We start from the raw sequence: 18,827 nt of genomic DNA on the forward strand, positions 1-18,827 counted from the left end.
ACAGACAGGGATACATTTTTTTGTAAATTCGTAAAATTTTGATTTTAAATTTCCTATGAACACAGAATAATAATTGGCAAAGTTAAGTATGTATTTGTGTATTTTTTATATTTGTACGTTTCTTAAAAACTTCAAGAAATACTGAGAAGTAAAGGCAAGAAGTACGCGAAAACATAAATCTCCGTGATTGTGTCCCTTAGTCGACGTCTGTACGTTATCTACCCTTCCAGGAATCGTTTGTCTAGATATTATCGCGTCAAAACGTATCCTGTGGGTGTAGGTATGTAAGGAACGCTCCTTCGTCACTTATGAGTAACTTTTATATTTCTGCATTCCCCTACATAAATAAGTAACGAAGTTGTAGACGGCCTGTTAGCGTCTCGACATTAATACTTAAATCGCGTGAAATTAAATTTAACATAGTAGATACCATCTCGTATATTAACTACGAAATTACCTAAGTATGTATTTGAATGTCAAAAATCTTACAACCTTAATCCATAAGACCCGCCTAATTTTTAAAGATCGCCGTCGAGTTACATGCAGATAGAAAGGAGTTAAATCAACTTATCTATTTATAAGCCTTAACAAACAAAGTTTTAATATCAGGTGTGTGTAGGAATCAGCTATAAAATTGTAATCCATTTACGAGCAGGGACCCTCGGCCAGTCACCTTGATGAGCTAATTAGCCACAGAGAAAGGGTTGTTTAATTGTATAAGCACCTTTAAAACCTTTATAGTAAAGGCACTTTCTTTATTAACGCAATTAATTCTTATTATTTGTCGAGACGGAGGGGAGAAAGCTTGCAATTCTGAAGGGTGCATATTTTTGTTATTGTGCAGTGATATTTCTTGTGCACGTTTTGAATGTGACTTAAGAACAAAGTTAAGTTTTTTTACTTTGTTTCAGTTTAGGAACTTCTCTCCCACCTACTATTTACATTTACTTAATAATCTAGATACGTTAATAAATAAAATAGCTAAATGATTTAAAAATTACATTTGTACCTTTTATTGGTGACATTTAAATTGAATTAACAGAGAAAATAATTAAATAAGAACAAGTTAAGGTTCACTTCAGGTGAAGGTTCAAATCGCGTAACAATTGAATATTGATACAATGTCAAATTCTAATAGAAAAATGCAATGACACAAGCTTTCCAAAGGTTACTTAATTAAACTTAGTAGATTTATTTCTTAACTAACCTAACAGACATTGAATACATTACTATTGCAATTTACGATTTACTTTAAAATGTAATTGCGGATGAAAATGATTTAAACAGGCCGCAGGGTAAATGTCCTTTAGAATTAGGAAAACACTTCCGAACCTTGGATGTTTATTATATAAATAGGGATTGCCGAAAAGTCCCGAACACCCACGACAATACCCGAATGAAAGGATGACTCACTTGCTCACCACAGATGCTAAACAGGTGGTTCACCTTACTTCAAACTTCAATGTTTTCAATACAAACAATTATAAACCTTGCCTTATTCACCTACCTAAATGTCCTTTTTAATCAAGAAAAGTTTGCTACTATCAAAAATATCTTCGCCCTTTTATAACCTTTCTTGAAGAATGAGACACCCGTTTTATATCCCTTGTTTTAATTCATATTTTACAGTTAAAGAAACTGGTTATCATGGCGGTGCGAGAAATAGCATAGAGAATAGCCGTTATAGTTATGCCTAGGAGTATGTATTTACCAGACCTCGGGACTATAGAGTCCCGGATTTTTGGGAGGCGAACGTGGGGCCGAAGCCAACACGCTGAAGCCCTTTTGAGACAACTTTAATGAAATGGTGACACAAAACCGACGATTATCCCTGTATACACTATAGAAATGTACCCAAGGACAATCCCCGGTTCTGTGCTAAACTATTGCTAACTATGGATGAAAACTACTTGGGCTATTGTGATGGGATGCTAGTGGACTAGGAATGGGGAAACTACGGGAACTATGGCACCTGCCGATAACAATGTAATAAATACACGTAAAAATGGCAGGTGGAGACTCGCCAACTCACTTACTGGGCCCCCGGGAATCAGTCGCTAAATCGCAACAAGGGGGCAACAGGTACATGAGCGGCTGAAGGGTGAGGATACCTCGGCGGACTTTAAACGCAGATCACGCGCTCCCTGTGGGTCCAGCATCACCGGCCCACTCGCCACTTACCACGAGGCACCTACCCTCCGAGTGCCCTGCTCTAGCGACTCCACTCTGACCGATGAAGGCAAGCCAAGAGGCGGGAGACCTATCCCCCGTTATGCTTCACTCCGGCAGGCCGGAGATGGGGGACAGTATACTCTCCCTGGAGCACTCGGATATATAGCCCCGCGGGGTCGCTACTCCCCGTCATCCGCCTCAGATGCCCTGCGGGGCGGAGTATGTATATTATTGCATTTTTTTATAATTGTAATACTTGCGTGCAAATGGCTATCAGGCCTATTGTAAAATGGTTACACCTCGATTGTATTGATAAAAGGCAGACTGAGTTATTTCTGCCATGATAAAAATATATAAATTCCACAGGCATTTAAAATGTAGGCTTTTAATCCGCTCATGCCATAAATAAATGAATACAGACCAAATTTCTTCCAACATGTATCTATGGTCCCTAAGAGAAAAGTTATGAAAACAAAATAAAAGCGCATCCGGTCATAACGATATAAATAAATAACTACTTAGGTATCTATTATCTATTTATTTTCCCTATCAGACTGTTGTAGGCTGAGGTCACAGAGCATATCGCGAAAATAACCCACGATAACACAAACATGAATACTTTTATACGTACGAGTACCTATAGGTAATGTTATTGTCCTGTCCTAACTATTTTTACTTTAATTACTTCATACCTAATTATAATTTTACATATTGCGGTTTACCCCGATCTAACCTATATACCGAATGACTATCTGTCTGTAAGTACTCGGTACATTACCAGGATAAAATGTGGGGTAAGTTCCCATACGAAATTGTATTAAAATCAATACTAAAATCGGCAATTTGGTGGGTAACTATTGGAACAAAAAATTACACGTTTAGGTATTGATATCTACCACGCACTTCTTGCAAAGTTTTGCTTCATTTTACCCCATTAAGTCTTACAAATTGTATTGCACATTACGACAGCAATCACAAAAGTAGGCTACTAAAAACCTGTTCAACTTAAAAAAACAACAACGTCACTATAATCGGACCGCCTGAGAACCGTTAAATCGTTAAGAAGCATAGAATCGAAAGCGTTTATCGATTAAACAAAACAAATCGGAATAAGGTCGCGACAGGTCGCTCGGGCGTAACGATTTACTCGATTTGTCAACCCGATTTTCGTAGACAATAAAACAAATATACCGTGTAATGTAAGATTAAGAATCAAACCCTGAAGAGTATTTCAAGTTACCAAAAATCTCCAAATAAATATACAATATTAATTTGAGTAATTAACTAATACCACAAACACTGGCTGTTTGTGTACGCGACAGCTGTTAAAATAATTCTTCTGAAAACCAATTACAGGCATGGCAACAAACAACGTAACGATGCCAATTAGCAAATTAATGTAATTTAACTACTGGTCGTGCCCAAGGATCAACTTTTAACCATTACATGCTAGATGCATTTTTTTCGAATCTATTTTTTTGGTAGGTACTTATTTCCTTGCCAATAACAACACAGGAAAGGTATTACCTACGTCAAAATATTGAATATTTTTTCGGGAAAAAGGAAATTTGGGTCATTTTAACATTCAGATCTGTATGTATGTCTGTATTGTATGACGTAGTTTATTATCATGGTCAACTTAGAATTATATGGATAATGATAAACATATTCTATGATGAGCGGCACGTATTGATAAAATGCGGTATTGACGTCTCTACTATTTAGATTCTATGCGCGTACGCATATTTCCTCAATTTTGACATTGATGAAACGTTTTTAGAATATAATAGAATATAAAGGAATCTAAATGGAAATACTAGGTACTAACCTACTTACCAAACTTTAAAAAGTGCTTTGCTTCTGTGTCAAAATTACTTACAAATATGTTTGGTAATACTTATCATTAATTCCTTTTAAAAGATCTATCATTTGCATACATTGAATGTTTATAAACGAGATGCAGTTACGTTCAAAAAACGTTGTGGCGATATTGTGAAACGTCATTTTCACTAAGTTTTATAACTTAGGTGCTGCCTTCCGATCAAAGCAATTAACGTAAATTAATGTATGTAGGTACGATAAAAATATATGAGCTATACAAAAGAAGGGCAAGATACTGTATTTAAACTGTGACATCAAGGCCCTTTAATTGATGTTACAAAATAAAAATCTTTCAATATTTAAGCCAGACGATCGATAATATTTTTAGGATGCACAAAGACAATCGTCGTAGTGCCACTTTTTTCCATAAAAGAATTAAAAAAAACTATAAATGAGAGTAGCTGTCAATAATGACAAAAAACTAAAGGTAGCAAATAGAGTAGCCAACAATGACAAAAACTAAAGACAACAGGTAGCCCTATCTCTAATCTTCAAAGAGACGGACAGGCTTTACTTTCCCTATCGTCTATCAGACAGTGATGCTTCAGTGATCCGATTACTTTCACTGGCTGTCAATAACAATAAGATATCATACTGTGTACCTATTTGATATTTAAAAAGTTTACAATAGCTATGGTACGGTAGAAATTTTTAAATGACAAGACTGTTGAGTATTTTAATAATCTGTTCCAATATAAGACAGAGGTCCAGTGCAAAGATATTATTTATCAAATATATGTGTATAACGTAACATAATGTACCTAGTTGACCTACAGTATACCTACTGTTATACCATATCATACAGTAGGTGCATGCCTAGTTAAAGAAATAGCTTTGATAAATGCCTGAAATGCTTTGAGTGAAGGAACAATGGTTGTATTTTTCAAAACTCACGTGTTGTTACCCGTGTATACGTTACCTACTCATAAAACGTTAGTACCTAATGCTTATAACATTTCCTATGTTTCCATTAATCATGAAGCACTAAAATCAACAATTATAATCGCTCATTTCATTCGGCGCTTCAAGGCATTATTGATTTTTAAGTAATTTCTGCTTTGTACGAGAGAATTGCATTTTCATTAACTAACTTTTTCTTAAAATTCGAACAATAAATAACTTAATATGAAACTTCAAACCAACAAACCTTTTATTATTAAATGCATTTGAATAAATAGAATACGGATCATGATAGCATGGCGCGAAACATCCAAGCAAGATGGCGCTCGCTAGATAAAATATGACAATAAATCAATCCTTTCTCTTTTTACGTTATTACAATGTGTTTCAAGAGAAGTTTTAGTTAACAGGTATCATAAATGGGGCCAGCGTACCGAATACGCTTAACACAGTTTCTTAGCAAGTAAAAATAGCTTATAGCTATCTTAAAGCGGTGTCTTTCGACATAGCAGCATGAACTATGTAGGTACAAGTTTACAAAGAAACGTCGAGATTAAAACTGTACACGCTACACCTCTTATATAGAAGGATTATTGTTTGAATTGTATTTTAGCCTTTAATCATCCACGGCTGGGAAAAGGCATTACCTTCTTGTTTCCACATATCCTGATCCCTTGAACGGTCATATCTTCACAGCCTGTCGTGTTCGTCTTTGGGTGTCTACTGTGTCTTTCAAAAACATGCAAGAAAGAGTTTATCGTCACATTGACGATGCCTGGAAAAGCTACCGGTCCGTGAAGCAATAAATGAAAGGGGACCTTCCCCTTTCACTCAAGCAAAAATTAGGTAGTCGACATATGTGCATCTTGCCCGTCCTAACCTGCGGAGCACAAACTTGGTCCCTCACTTGGACCCATTGTAAGTCCAGGCTCTAGTTTTGCTAAGGAGCGAACGTAGCCTTTTAGTCATTTAACGATTGCACACAGAATACCACAATATGATCTAGAACAGGAGTCGCTGAGATGTAGGCTAAAAAGCGGCAACTTTAAAATGGAACTAGGCCGGACACACCATAGCCGAATGCATCCGGAGGCCACTATGGGCCACACCCAGTGGACACCCTAAGATAAATTGTACTTTATGTAGACTAAAATACGAATTTACCTTAACGATTACTTGCTAAATACATTTTATGAAAGCTTTGTAGTACCTATAACTTACCTGCCTTGAAAAATCGCGTAGTTGTTTGATATAAATATTAATTTGAATGCAAGACGTGACCAAACCTAGGTCTATTAAGAGAACCATTCGATCAGATTTCATAGTTTGCTACTGTACTAGTTAATTTCTCCACCGTGCGACCAATATGAAAAACTTTAGAATAATAGTAACAATAGTCCGATTTGTATCTTTATGTGAAAGGCAATATTTTCGCAATTGAGAAAGTAGTAATTCATATATGTATGTGTTTGACGTACATAGATTTTTATCATAGGCGATAGACATAAGATTACAACTTATTGCAACGGGAGCAGTACTTCATTAGCAATCAAAAGAGGACTTCTGACTGAAGTACAAAACGATTGCTTGGTTCAGCACAAAACAAATTAGGCGCCTACTAAAAGTTTTCCTCAATTTCTTGTCTCATACTCTCACTAGACACACCAAATGCTCTTTCATTCTAACAACAAATTCTTTGCTATCTTCGACTAAACTTTAGATAGTTTATCTGACGTTTTGTCAGGCACTTATCTGTCTTGTGTCGGGATAAGGCGCTCGGCTGTGTGAACATGATACCACGTGATGTTACTGATGGATGATAGTGATCCTCGCATGAGGGCACTGGATGTGAGAACATTTTATCGAGGTCTGATCTTTGTGTAGGGTGTGAGGAAAATGTTAACTTTAATAAGGAAAGATTGATTAGTAGGTCTTATATGTATGTCACTGTTGTTAATCAGGGATTAGACAATGATTAGGCCCAGGGCAGGCATGAGATTGAATTATTTCAATAGACATGCAGCACCAATCAGAAACCGTATATGCCTTAAATGGGCATGAAAAATCAACTCCTTAGGATCTTAGAGTTTTTGAAGCCGATAAAGTCGAAAAACCGACAAAAGCATAACTTGCAACATTAACTGTGCACTAAATGCAATCTTCCGTGAACCTAAATAAAGTAGGTACCTATGCACTTAAGAGTTACCTTGTTGCATCTGAGTGAACATCTCTAAATGACGGAACGACAACCGTGGCGACCGGTTTATCTAATGCGCAGATAACACACTATACGTATTATACCCATTTCCATAACGTTCTTACATACTATGGAAGCTTATGTTATTGAATGATGGTGAAGAAAGTACTTAAAGTCTCACTCACTTATCTATCATGACGTGAATAATTCAAAGTGAAATACTTAAAGCTGAGCCTTTTATATCTTCAAAAATGATCAGAACCGAACACAAAAAGGCAGGTTTTAAGAAAATTCAGAATAAATTACTAACAGAAAATAGGAAACAGAAATATTTCAGTCCTACTTTTCCTCGGCTTTCATTCAACACGCATCTAGTAGCCGCAGCTTATTACTTTATTATAAAAATTATTTACGAATTAAAATTATGATGACGAGCATGACTGTGAAGATACGCTAGTTACCAGCCATGTTTACGCTTATTTTCTTCACTTAATTGATCAAACGAATTAGCTGTGCCCGAAGTCATTACATTAATTAGGCTCCTATTTACCCACACAAATGATTAACTCAATGAGGTCTCAACATCGTTAAGCTGTAGAAACTATTGTTGTTACAAATATGTTTTTCTTGCATTAAGGACTCGTTTGTTATCATTGACATAGATAAGTAACGTTCTCTGTTTCTACTTTCAGATGGTATTGAGGAATCATGCGATCAACATTATCGGCGCAGCGCTCATCTGAAAACTAGTGACGTCATAAAGCCTTGACGTTGAGATACAAATCCTCTTTCCAATCGAGTTTATCAGTGGCGCAAGTCGAGTATCGACAGTGCGATCGCAAGTGCGCATCACTACAAGTTCCGAATTCGAATTCCGTGCCGCGTTTAAGCGGTGGTAACAGTTAAGTAGGACTCGCGTGTGAAGTGGACGTTAGAGAATAGTAATGGCGAGCACCGGCAGTGAAATTTGGCTGCAATGGTTCGCGTGCTGCTACCAGCCAGCCGCGCAGGCGCAGCGCACGCGGCGGAGAATAGACAGATCCATGATCGGAGCGCCGACCAACTTTCAACATACAGGACACATAGGTAAGTTGCCTACTAGAAACTTTCTTACTTGCCAGCGTGGTATAAAGTAATAATAATGTAAACTGCACTATTGTCGTCAGAAATTAAAAAAAAAAAACATATCCCAACATAATATATGTGCAGAACCTACACATAAAAAGCAATACAAAAACTACTAGGTAGGGGAAAACCGGGAGACTTGCCCAGGTGGGAGAGTTGAACCACCTTTCAAAATCGTATTTGAATTTAACGCGAACGAAACGTCAAAGCGTCCATTGGTCGCACTCAAGAGGCCAATCATAAGTATGCAGCCATTTTGCATCTTAGTGGTGTGGTTCGTCAGTCACAATGTAAAACGTGTTTTTGTTGCTGCGGAGTGTCTTTTCTTGTTTTAAGTAGTTTTATGATTGCTGTCATATTTATTGAGGTACGTATTGTGTGTTGCTATTATTATATTGCCAAACAAATGTAGTTTGACGTATGCTTAGTGTTTTTTCTCTACGATCTAAGGTTTTTCTTTGTCAGAACCTAAATGGGGAATTAGTGTGAGCGGGAGAGTTGCCCCAGGGTGGTTGCGGGAGACTTGCTCAATGGTTCATGTCTCCCTGTGCAGGGAAATTATACCTACTTAATTTTTTTTTCTGTCTTAATAATTTATTGTATTTGCAGTGCCAACTTGTACGATGCCTTTTCAATACAAGCCTCCTGAAAATGCTCGCAAACGAAAAAAACTCACAAAAATGGAATTGCAAAATGCCATAGATGAAATTAAGGGAGGCGCTTCTATTCGACAAACTTCAAATAAATATGGCATAGATAGAACTACTTTGAGGCGATATAAATTAGATGAAGATAAAATTAATAAATTTGCAGAAAAAAACAGTCAATATAATCATCATCACAGGTGTTTACAACGGCCGAGGAAAAGCTTCTAGTCAATTATTTGTTGACATGCAGTAAAATGCATTATGGTTTGACAAGAAAACAAGCAATGCAGTTGGCTGGTTAGAAGATAGTTAATTGTTTTAATAAAAGTTAATATAGACTGATTTATTACAAAGATTATAATAATATTATCAGTATGACTGTTTGTTTTGTTAAGATAATTCTTTCTGAAGAAGATATAATTCAAAACTATATTAAGACTGGTATATGATACCAAATGTTATCATAAAAAGTTACTATTGTGATTATATTTATTTTGAAACAATTTTACATAAATTTGTTACGTGAATTACATTTTCTTTTATGGCAGTATTAAAAACAAGATAATTATTGTATAAGGCAAGATATTAACACTATGTTTGAAGCCGAAAATCATTTTTATTTTCCACAAAAATCACATGGTCAACTCTCCCCATACCTCGGTTCAAGTGTCCCTGTTGGTAGGGAGACTTGACTCATCTTTCATTTTTTAGTAAAATGCCAATAAAATTTTACTAGCGCATTTATTAGCAATATAATTAAGCACAAATATACCTACTAAAGTAAGGCATCACAGAAGTGTATAATCGATCCTCTAAACCCAATAAACAAATAATTAAGATATTTTATATTAAAAGTGGTTCAAGTCTCCCGGACTTCCCCTACCTATTATGTTTTTGTTATAAACTTGATCACATTTCTCATAACAGTGAGTCACTAAGCTTAGTTGAATGTAAGTATAATTGGTACCATTCTTAGTAATGCTACTGCTAATCATATTGTAAGTTTTTTCAGCCTACAATTGTTGTAAGGTAACCTTGAGTAGGTACCTATTATAAGACACAGATTTACCAGAAAAAATAATAACACTGGGTTTCCTGTCCAAACTTACCAAAAAGCGCTTTTTTGGAGTTTATGTCTCTATTTGAAAAAAAAAATAGTTTTAACACCACTTCGCGAGACTTAGCACTCGCTTATCTATTCGAGTAGACACTCGAGGGCGATCAGTGTAATCCTGACGATCGATGGGTCGATAACGAGCTGTCAGTCAATCGATTTATCGTAACCTTCCCGAAAGGCAAGGTGAACGACCGACGCCTTGAGCTTGAGGTTCCCATGAGACTCGCCAATGTTCTACGGAGCTAGTTTGAACCTTACACAATGATCATGCTAAATTGTTATTGTTAATAAGAATTATAATGATGTAACAATTACGGTATAACGTTAGATGTACGGTACATTTTAGAAACATTTTGTAAAACAAAAAATTCACCATTCATGTCAGTTTTGCTGGTATGTAAGTTAGTTCTATGGAAAAAAAGCATTAGTGAGGGTTAAAATAATAATGAAAAAAATATCCGAAACTATGTAACTTTCGCCGAAGAAAAGACAGTAATATTTCTTAACCAGTAGAAAACAGTAACTCTCTGAACTAAACTAACAGAATCTCAAACACTCGCAATCGCATAAAACAAACAACAACCTAGGCAGACAAGACACTTTCCTTTGTCGTCCATCGTAAAAACTAACACGTCAGGATACGTAAGGATTACAAAACTAAGCCTTACATAATTGATTTAACGACTAAGACGTGTCCACACGTGTATAGTACTCGGCCACTCGACTGCCTACTCGACTTACATAAAAAATTGTACTGCATTAGTATTCTATCGGACGAACGCACTCCTAATTTGGCTACGGATAGACCGGAGACACTGTGTCCTTAATAAGGACTGCTATTCTGCACCAGTCGAGATAACTATCGGACTTTTAAAAGGACTGGCCTGTCATACTGCGCTCTCCAGTAGAATGTTTGAAGTAAACGAACTGTCTAGTGGCTTGTCAGTGTGACATTCTGTCAGCGAGGGTCGTTTGATAAGACTTGTTTTTGTTAGGGTTGTCTGAAAGTTCCCTAATAGTATTTTAGTGACTATATACAGCTTTAAAGATTTTTTTAAGTGCATGTAATGTTAAACAAAGAAGTAAATGCGAATTTTTATCTATCAGCACAGAAATATCTGATGTATTTTTTGTTTGCAAGCAAAAACAATGTCGGAAATATCATTTATCTAAACAAGAATTTTAAATGCACAAATCAATTAGTCTTGTACTTTTTGCCTACATCCTACAAAGAAATAAATTACGCTAGATACAGGTGCAATTAAAATGATTTCCTTTTCCCATACTTCACTGCTCGCTTCTAAGGCATTCCTAACTACTAGATATAATTTACTAGTCAGAGCTAATACTAGACTCGTCCAGACCAGTTATAGCTTCTATCCCGTTTAAATCAGGTATCCAGTTGTATTCGTATCCAATCACATTTAATTTACTGGAGTGGACAAGGACTTATTTCATACAATTTCAATTAACAGCAGCAAATTTTATTCCGGAGTGAAATGAATAGATTAAAAAAATTGAGTGATTTCTAAAGCAATATATTAGCTCTAGACTCCACTTATTTATGGAATGGAAACGCAAATAATTTTTCATTTTTATGTTAGTTAATTATGAATGCATCCGCAAGCAAGACGTTTGCTAAGTTAGGTAGAAAACGTTAGTTTTTGCACTCGCCTGCCAGTGAATGGTCATATTCGCCAATTATAACAAACTGTTGCAGATAAAATCTGTATCATTGAATTTTAAACAGTTCCGGTTAGTTGGAGGGGCCGGACCTATGTCAAAAAAATGTCAAAACTGTCTTAAAAGATATGGCCTAATATTTTTTTGGTATTTGCAAACCCAGTTTTGCACTAATTTCTAGGTACTCGCTTGGGCTGATAAAACATCACACAACAGTAGATGGAATAGTCCAGACTGCTCTTGCACTTAGCGATATCGAGCTAAGTTCTATTGACCCCGAAAGCATTAAGATAATGTAAACTAGGTACCTACTTCATTCATAGTTCGACTCATTATTGCTACCATAAACAACTCTAAATTTTTCGGAATTCAAGTAGGTAGCTTACAACAATATTAAATAACTTATTACCTACACCATTAATTTATTTAAATTGTAATTAACTAAGAAAAAAACTAAATCTATGGTGAATGTATGATCTAAGAATAAAAACTGATAGATAAAGAGAATATTAAAATTACAAGCATTGAAGCGTCATATAAGCAGAAACGCGGCGGAATGTCGTTGCATTTTAAATTTAGAACATCCGAGACGGTTGTACGCGTATTATTTATTCGTAACTGCTAGCTAAGGTTGTTAACCATGCATTATGCACTAGCCTATATATTTAATAGCATAGTTTATTCCAGGTAGGTATTAAGCTAAACCTCCTTTTTTGAAGTGGGGTAATAAATGAATCATTTATCTAACCTTTCTGGAACACCTTTTACTTTTGATTTCAATATCGTAAAATACAAAACAGCTACAAACTTTCCACTCATACCCGCATACTCAATATGTAAAAATATTGATGACTTAACTATTGGAGGTAAACTATGCAAATATTTACAAATGTATGTCATTAAAATGTTTGGAGTTCAAATCATTAAAATATACGAATTGATTAGTAAGTCAACGGCTTACGAATGGTTCATTATTCATATCCGCATTTATCCTTGAAAATATTTGCACGTGTTTACAAGAAGGCAGCCCTGTAGTCGAGTTTAAAATAAACAGGCGAGTTCGGCGGCCGTGTCGGTCGGCAAGCGAGCCAGTGACTCATCCCGATTCTAACGTCCTTTAGTTTGTTTAGCTGGCGCACTGTCGCGAACTATCCCCGTCTGAACAAGGCATAGCCAGCCATAAACAAAATGTAATTTGAATTTAGTGATGCTTAGAGGAGATTTTTAGTCGATTTGGATTAATTAAGTCGAACTTTATGGGCTGCATTGCGAGATAAATTAAACAGAACTGACTGAACCGAACCAGGCCATAAGTGTTACTAAACACTGCAATTTGTAATTTAAAATACGACTGCTACTTTAAATGGCATCATTTCCTAACAAGCTTAAACTTTAGCCTTTTAACGGTAACAAGGACGATTTGTAGGTAATGATTAACTAGTGTGAAACGCGAGCTTTCGTAGTCAGGTTACTGAAGTTAACTGATATTTTGCAACGTCGAACAGTTTGCCAAAACTATCGCAGTTATAATCTCAAGTCTATAAACAAAGTAACTGATTCTGTCTATTTCAAGAGTGTTGCCAGCCTCAATAGTTTAGAATTTCGCGCAATTTGAACTTCCTTGAACCTTGCGCGGGTAACATTTGCTTTGTAAACAGATTATTTTGTAAATAGCTTTATAGACTGCAGACTATAGTTAGTAGAAAATCAAAGTAGGTAGATTTAGGTTTATAAATGGTTCGAAACACTAAAATTGCTGCTCAATATATAGGTATCACGTTCTCAAATTCAAAATAAATAAAAACGAAACATTTCGTTTTTATTCTATTTCTATTTTTATTTTTTTTACGTTCTTTAAAAAGTCTTTCACTGTTGGAAAGCCACACTCTTCCCTAGTAACATAGGCTATATTTCATCCCGGTACAGTTTCCACGACACTATTTTTCCATCCAAGAATTACTAAGAAATTGCAATTCATTCCACAAATAATTAATTCTTTCAACAGTGCAATGGATGCATATTTTTAGTATAGGTACAATGTTGCATCAATGACTGTATATCGCGATTTTATAATCCTGCCTCATTGATTAATTTAAATCATTAATTAATACTTAAGAAGATTACTTAGTACGTGACAAAGAAATACTTGTGCCTTTGACGTGGAGTTGTCATAAGGGCAAAGGCCTTATCTTGATTGATTCGAAGTGCAACCTAATCGTTTTATTGCGATTATTTTCAATTATCTATATTGCAATTTACTTTGCTAGATGAGGTTTTAATAGATTAACACTTTCTCTAATAATACTGGTGCTTGAAGTAGCGTCTGTAGTTTCATCCAAGAAACTTCTCGTTGCATTAAGTACTCTCGCCCATGTTGTTTGGATATGTTGGAGAAACTTACAGGCAACATAACAATCATTGAGTAAACTTATTTATTAAATACATACTTAAGTACCTAGTTCGCGGTTTTATAGTTCTAATTTGTCATAAGTAGTTCTAGATTTTATAATTGTTTTGTTTTCATTAACAATGTTTTTTTACATTGAAAATAGCTAACCCAATTGAATAGACAAAGCAAGAAATTATGAAGACAAAACACAAGAATTTATTTAGTAATGGTCTATTAGAAACAATAGTTTATTAAATAAAAACATAATTTTATTTATTTACAATAAAGTTTATTTTGTAACTCTATAAGTACAATAAACACAACAGTAAAGTATATTAGCTGACCTCAATATGATTAAGAATTGAGTACAATTTTTAATAACTTCTGCAGTGGTATTTCGTAACCACATTGAGCACATGTGTTTATGAAGAGAGCACATAATTACTCCGACACAGACACTTCATACGCCATTAGTTGGAGTGATCATTAGCGACTATACATTTTAATTAATATGATGTTAAGCACGAATGAATTGCTGAATGATAATATTGAGCAGAGGAAAAGGGGCAAATGGAATATCGTTTACTGGAATGGAACTATTTTCTTATATAAAAATTACTTACAGCAAGAACTTATATTTAATTTGTCTTTTAATAATATGAAAACTACTCAAGACTATATAAATATCTACTAAGAAAATCTTAATAAATAACAACGCTTTCACTATGGACCACTGAAGCGATCTCAATGAAAAGTGAGATGAGAACGTAGGTAGAGCTACTAAAGATTAAAATTAATAATTTTATTATCAATAAATACCTATCTTGGTATAAATTTTCATATAAAATGATGTACCATCGAAACGTAGAGAAATACGTATCTACTCAATTTCTCGATCTCTATGTTCGAATATGATTGGAAATTATGGTATTCATTTATTCATATGACATGATTTCATTGCATAGAAATTGTTAATTAAATCTTAGAAATCTGTTCTGTATTATTTTGATGGATAATGTTTTATGTACTTTGATAAAATAGGTAATAAAAAGTATTTAAATGACATAAAAATAATAATCAAAAGTTAATATAAGTCAAAAGCAAATCATAAAAGTTTTGTTGCAATAATTTGTCGACATAGTTTATTAACCTTAATTAGGTTTTTACGATACAAAATGATCAACACAAACTGGGAAAAAGTTATTTATTAGCATTAAGATGATGTAGGTAAGTACTTAATAATAAAACCGTATCTTGGCCATGTAGGTACATGAATCTTCTTAAAACAAAAAAGCGTTCGTAACCAGATACAAACTACTACCACAGACTATAAATAAGGCAGAGATCGTGACGAACAATTTCGCAAGCTAACACATCCGCCTCACCTTGGTACTCACTGCTCAAGCAAGAATAACCAATTTATTCCTGGAAGCTATTTGTTTCCGTGTCTTCATGTCATGCTATCGTTCAATGCTGTTAGTAAATTAAATCATTACATTACTGTGAAAAACGATTTATAAATACCTACTTGCTTAATACTCTTAAGTTAGTTAGAAGTAGGGTGGTACCTAGTAAATCATTTTAGTAAACTCTCTTTCGACATTTTCATTTAAAAAAAAAATGTTTTCCTATAAAAAGCTCACTCTTTGTTTTCCTATAAGGACTTTATCTTTCTGTAGAGTGGATTTCCCCGTAGCAAATGCTCCAAAGTCCAAAGTACTCTTTTAAAACAAAAATTCTGAGATTTACTTGTAGGTATTATCATATTAGACATATTTAAGGAAACAACAGATGGGAGATTACATCTTAAAGAAGACCATCTGCGTATATTGCTATCAATATTATCGTTTCAATTCTCATCTGCGTATTTTCCTTGTGTAGATAAAAAATTGCAACTACGTAGGTTCGTCTGACGATTTATCTGTCTTCAATGCCTAATCTTTCGATTGATCTTTGATATTTCTTAACTAAGTCCCAATTAAAAAAGAAGCATTGTTTAAATAAAAGGGTCATACATAAGAAACCAAAGCAAATACATATTTCTTAACCTGTAACCTTCACAAAGCTTTACCTAGTGACAATGCGATTACCTACATCGGCTGTCTATTACATTGGTCATAGAGTATGTCACCCTTGGTCATTGCCTTGTTCATTCGCATGGTAACGAGTGACATATACAACAGCTGATTGCAGGACCTTGAGTTTCACCAGTATTCAATATTTTTTTGTATTCAACAGACTTTATAACCCAAACCAAACGTGATCTTAAAAGCATTAAAGACGTACCTAAGTTTACATGAAAAACATTTTTTTCTCATTTGCAATTATTATATCGTTTTTTTCTGAGGTCGTTCGTTCGACCTTAACATTTGACTCATCTTTCTCAAGGTGAGGAGTGCATTATGTTTCTGCTTGTAGTTTCATGTAATCTTTAGAATCGCTGTGATTACCTAAAGCTGTTGTTTTATCTGGCATAAAGGCCGATAGTAAGGTCAGAACGTCGCGTGTTGTGAGAACTGAAATCTGAGTGTTCTTTCACTAGGTGAGTCTAGTTGGCCACATGTTGCTTCTGAGGTGGACTACCTGTTACATTTTCTTCTATTCTAATATAACAAAGAAAGAAAAAAGTTGTTTGTCCAATAAAGGTTTCGAGTGAACCGATTGGAAAATTTATTTCCTTGTTAGGAAGCTATGCTATCCCCCATTAACATTGTAAGCTACATTTTCTTTTCTATAAATTCTTCAGCTCCTACCGACCTTCCGTTTCCTAGAATGCGATCAATCACAAACAAGCTACATTACGACTATCTCAGGGACATCGCCATGACTCAGGGTGCTATTTATCGATGTTTTGACAGCCAGGGTCTCACGCAACGCATTGATTTGCTATGCACTTGATATAATAGTATAGTACATTATGTTATTGGGTAAGGCCAAATCGTTATCAATTCGTTCGTGAGATTGGAATGGCGGTTAGGGCGAGATTGCTAATTTAAATTGTTTTTTGAAGACATATTAGTAAAGGTAAAGTAACTAAAATTTACCGTGACGAGTAATTAGCATCGTCAAGCCAAAATAAATTGAGAACCACACACCTAATTAACTGGATCCATTTTGCACAATTGCTTTCCATAACAAAGTTTTGATGACTTATTACCGAATTACGTATTTTGGGAGAACTTAACTGCTAAATGTCTAGCCTATTTATACTTCTAAACGATCGTTAGTTATTAAACACTTATCACAAATCCGCCCAGAGTGCGACCTTCTCGCTAATTAGATATTATGTTATGGATGGCGAACTGACACAACTTTCGTTGCGTGTTCCAAATCATTTGTTACGTGATATACTTGAGTATTTTCGTGACTCGAACATTTGTTGTTCTTAATTATGATGGTGGTTTCGTTGCTGATACTAGATAATTTATTTATGAATATTGCAAATGTCTTTTATATGTAGATATGACCTAAAACCTATAGGCTATGTATAGTATATGACCTATTATTTTTAACCTCGTTTGCCAACATTTTAACAATTGAATTTTGAATCATCTTTTTTAAGATTTCAAGGTTTTGCAACATTCAAGGTTGCTCAAAAAGAGAATCTCTATTTTTTGTGCCTATAGAAATCCTACAGATGTTTAGATTAAACAGTATATTGGCAGTAGATATATGTATGTACATTTCTCTCCTCTCTTGATTGTAATTAAGATCATTTACGTAAACATTCGTAACTATGATTCCAGGTTCGACAGACGTGGACATCCCGTCGTCACTGTTACACACGATGCAGAACCAAATGCAGAGCAAGGGTGGCTACGAGATGGCGTATGGTGTTAAGGTGATTATCCATTTATTCTTCTTTACAATCACCCTTTTTGCAACTCCCCTTCGAAGTAATTTAGTTGGTCAGGAATACTTTACTGGCCACGGTCAGATGAAAGTATTCCTACAACATGCTAGTCGTAGTATTAAACTGAAGAGTTTAGATGCTTGATCAGAGCTAATCTGAGGGGCAGCCGAGCCGTGCGACTTGAAAAATCTTTTCAGTCTTCAGTGCTTATGTGTTGATGAAGGCTATAAAGGTATATGGGGTGCGCAAAGTAGCTCTCACTGGATACAAATGTAACCGTCGCGGAACCTAGTAGCTTAATGAAATTAAACCTAAAGCACCTTCAGAATTAAATCCTTCATGATCATTAGCAGCGACTGCGAACTTTAGACTAACAATCTAATAAGTTATTTTCTTTGAAATAAGTGTTGTCTACACAGCCTTGAATGTATATGTTGTGTGTCAGAGCAAAGATCGTGCCTGACCACGAGACAGTCATTGTTAATGATAAGTAAAGGTAACCTTGGGTTAGATCCTGCAGTGGCTACCCATTTATTTGAACCTTTTATTTTTATTTAAAAGGTTCACGTAGATTTTACATTTTATAAAATTCATTTAAAGCATAGCAGTCTCTTAGCGCTGGCTTCATTTAAATTACAGTATCAACTGAATATATTTTAGAATATTGAAAGGAAGTAAGTACTTAGATAGGTATGTAACTTAGGTAATTTAAATTGCAAATGTCGTTTACTCACACAATGAAATTGATTATATGTAGGTGAACGAACTAACTTGACAAATATAGCTTGGAATACATATATCGTCAACATAAATGTTCGAAATTGATGCGACTGCAAAACTAGTGTTAGGCTTCAATGAATCAT

At 35.0% G+C, this 18,827-nt stretch overlaps 1 protein-coding gene and 1 long non-coding RNA gene across 2 annotated transcripts in view; both read left to right on the forward strand.

Annotated features, from left to right (window-relative positions):
• The window catches only part of LOC124640737 (CDC42 small effector protein homolog), a 30,288-nt gene that overhangs the window by 8,920 nt on the left and 2,541 nt on the right, over nucleotides 1–18,827 (forward strand). Inside the window, exons 2-3 of the mRNA XM_047178642.1 lie at nucleotides 7,843–8,236; nucleotides 17,858–17,952. Coding sequence (XP_047034598.1) covers nucleotides 8,095–8,236; nucleotides 17,858–17,952 — 237 coding nt within the window. The 5' untranslated portion in view covers nucleotides 7,843–8,094. The remainder of the gene's footprint in view (nucleotides 1–7,842; nucleotides 8,237–17,857; nucleotides 17,953–18,827) is intronic.
• LOC124640738 lies at nucleotides 8,398–9,295 on the forward strand. Its single transcript, XR_006985589.1, has 2 exons — nucleotides 8,398–8,642; nucleotides 8,885–9,295. It is a non-coding gene; the product is annotated as an uncharacterized LOC124640738 (long non-coding RNA).

The sequence above is a fragment of the Helicoverpa zea genome, chromosome 21 (genome assembly GCF_022581195.2).
Source record: "Helicoverpa zea isolate HzStark_Cry1AcR chromosome 21, ilHelZeax1.1, whole genome shotgun sequence".
Lineage (NCBI taxonomy): Eukaryota > Metazoa > Arthropoda > Insecta > Lepidoptera > Noctuidae > Helicoverpa > Helicoverpa zea.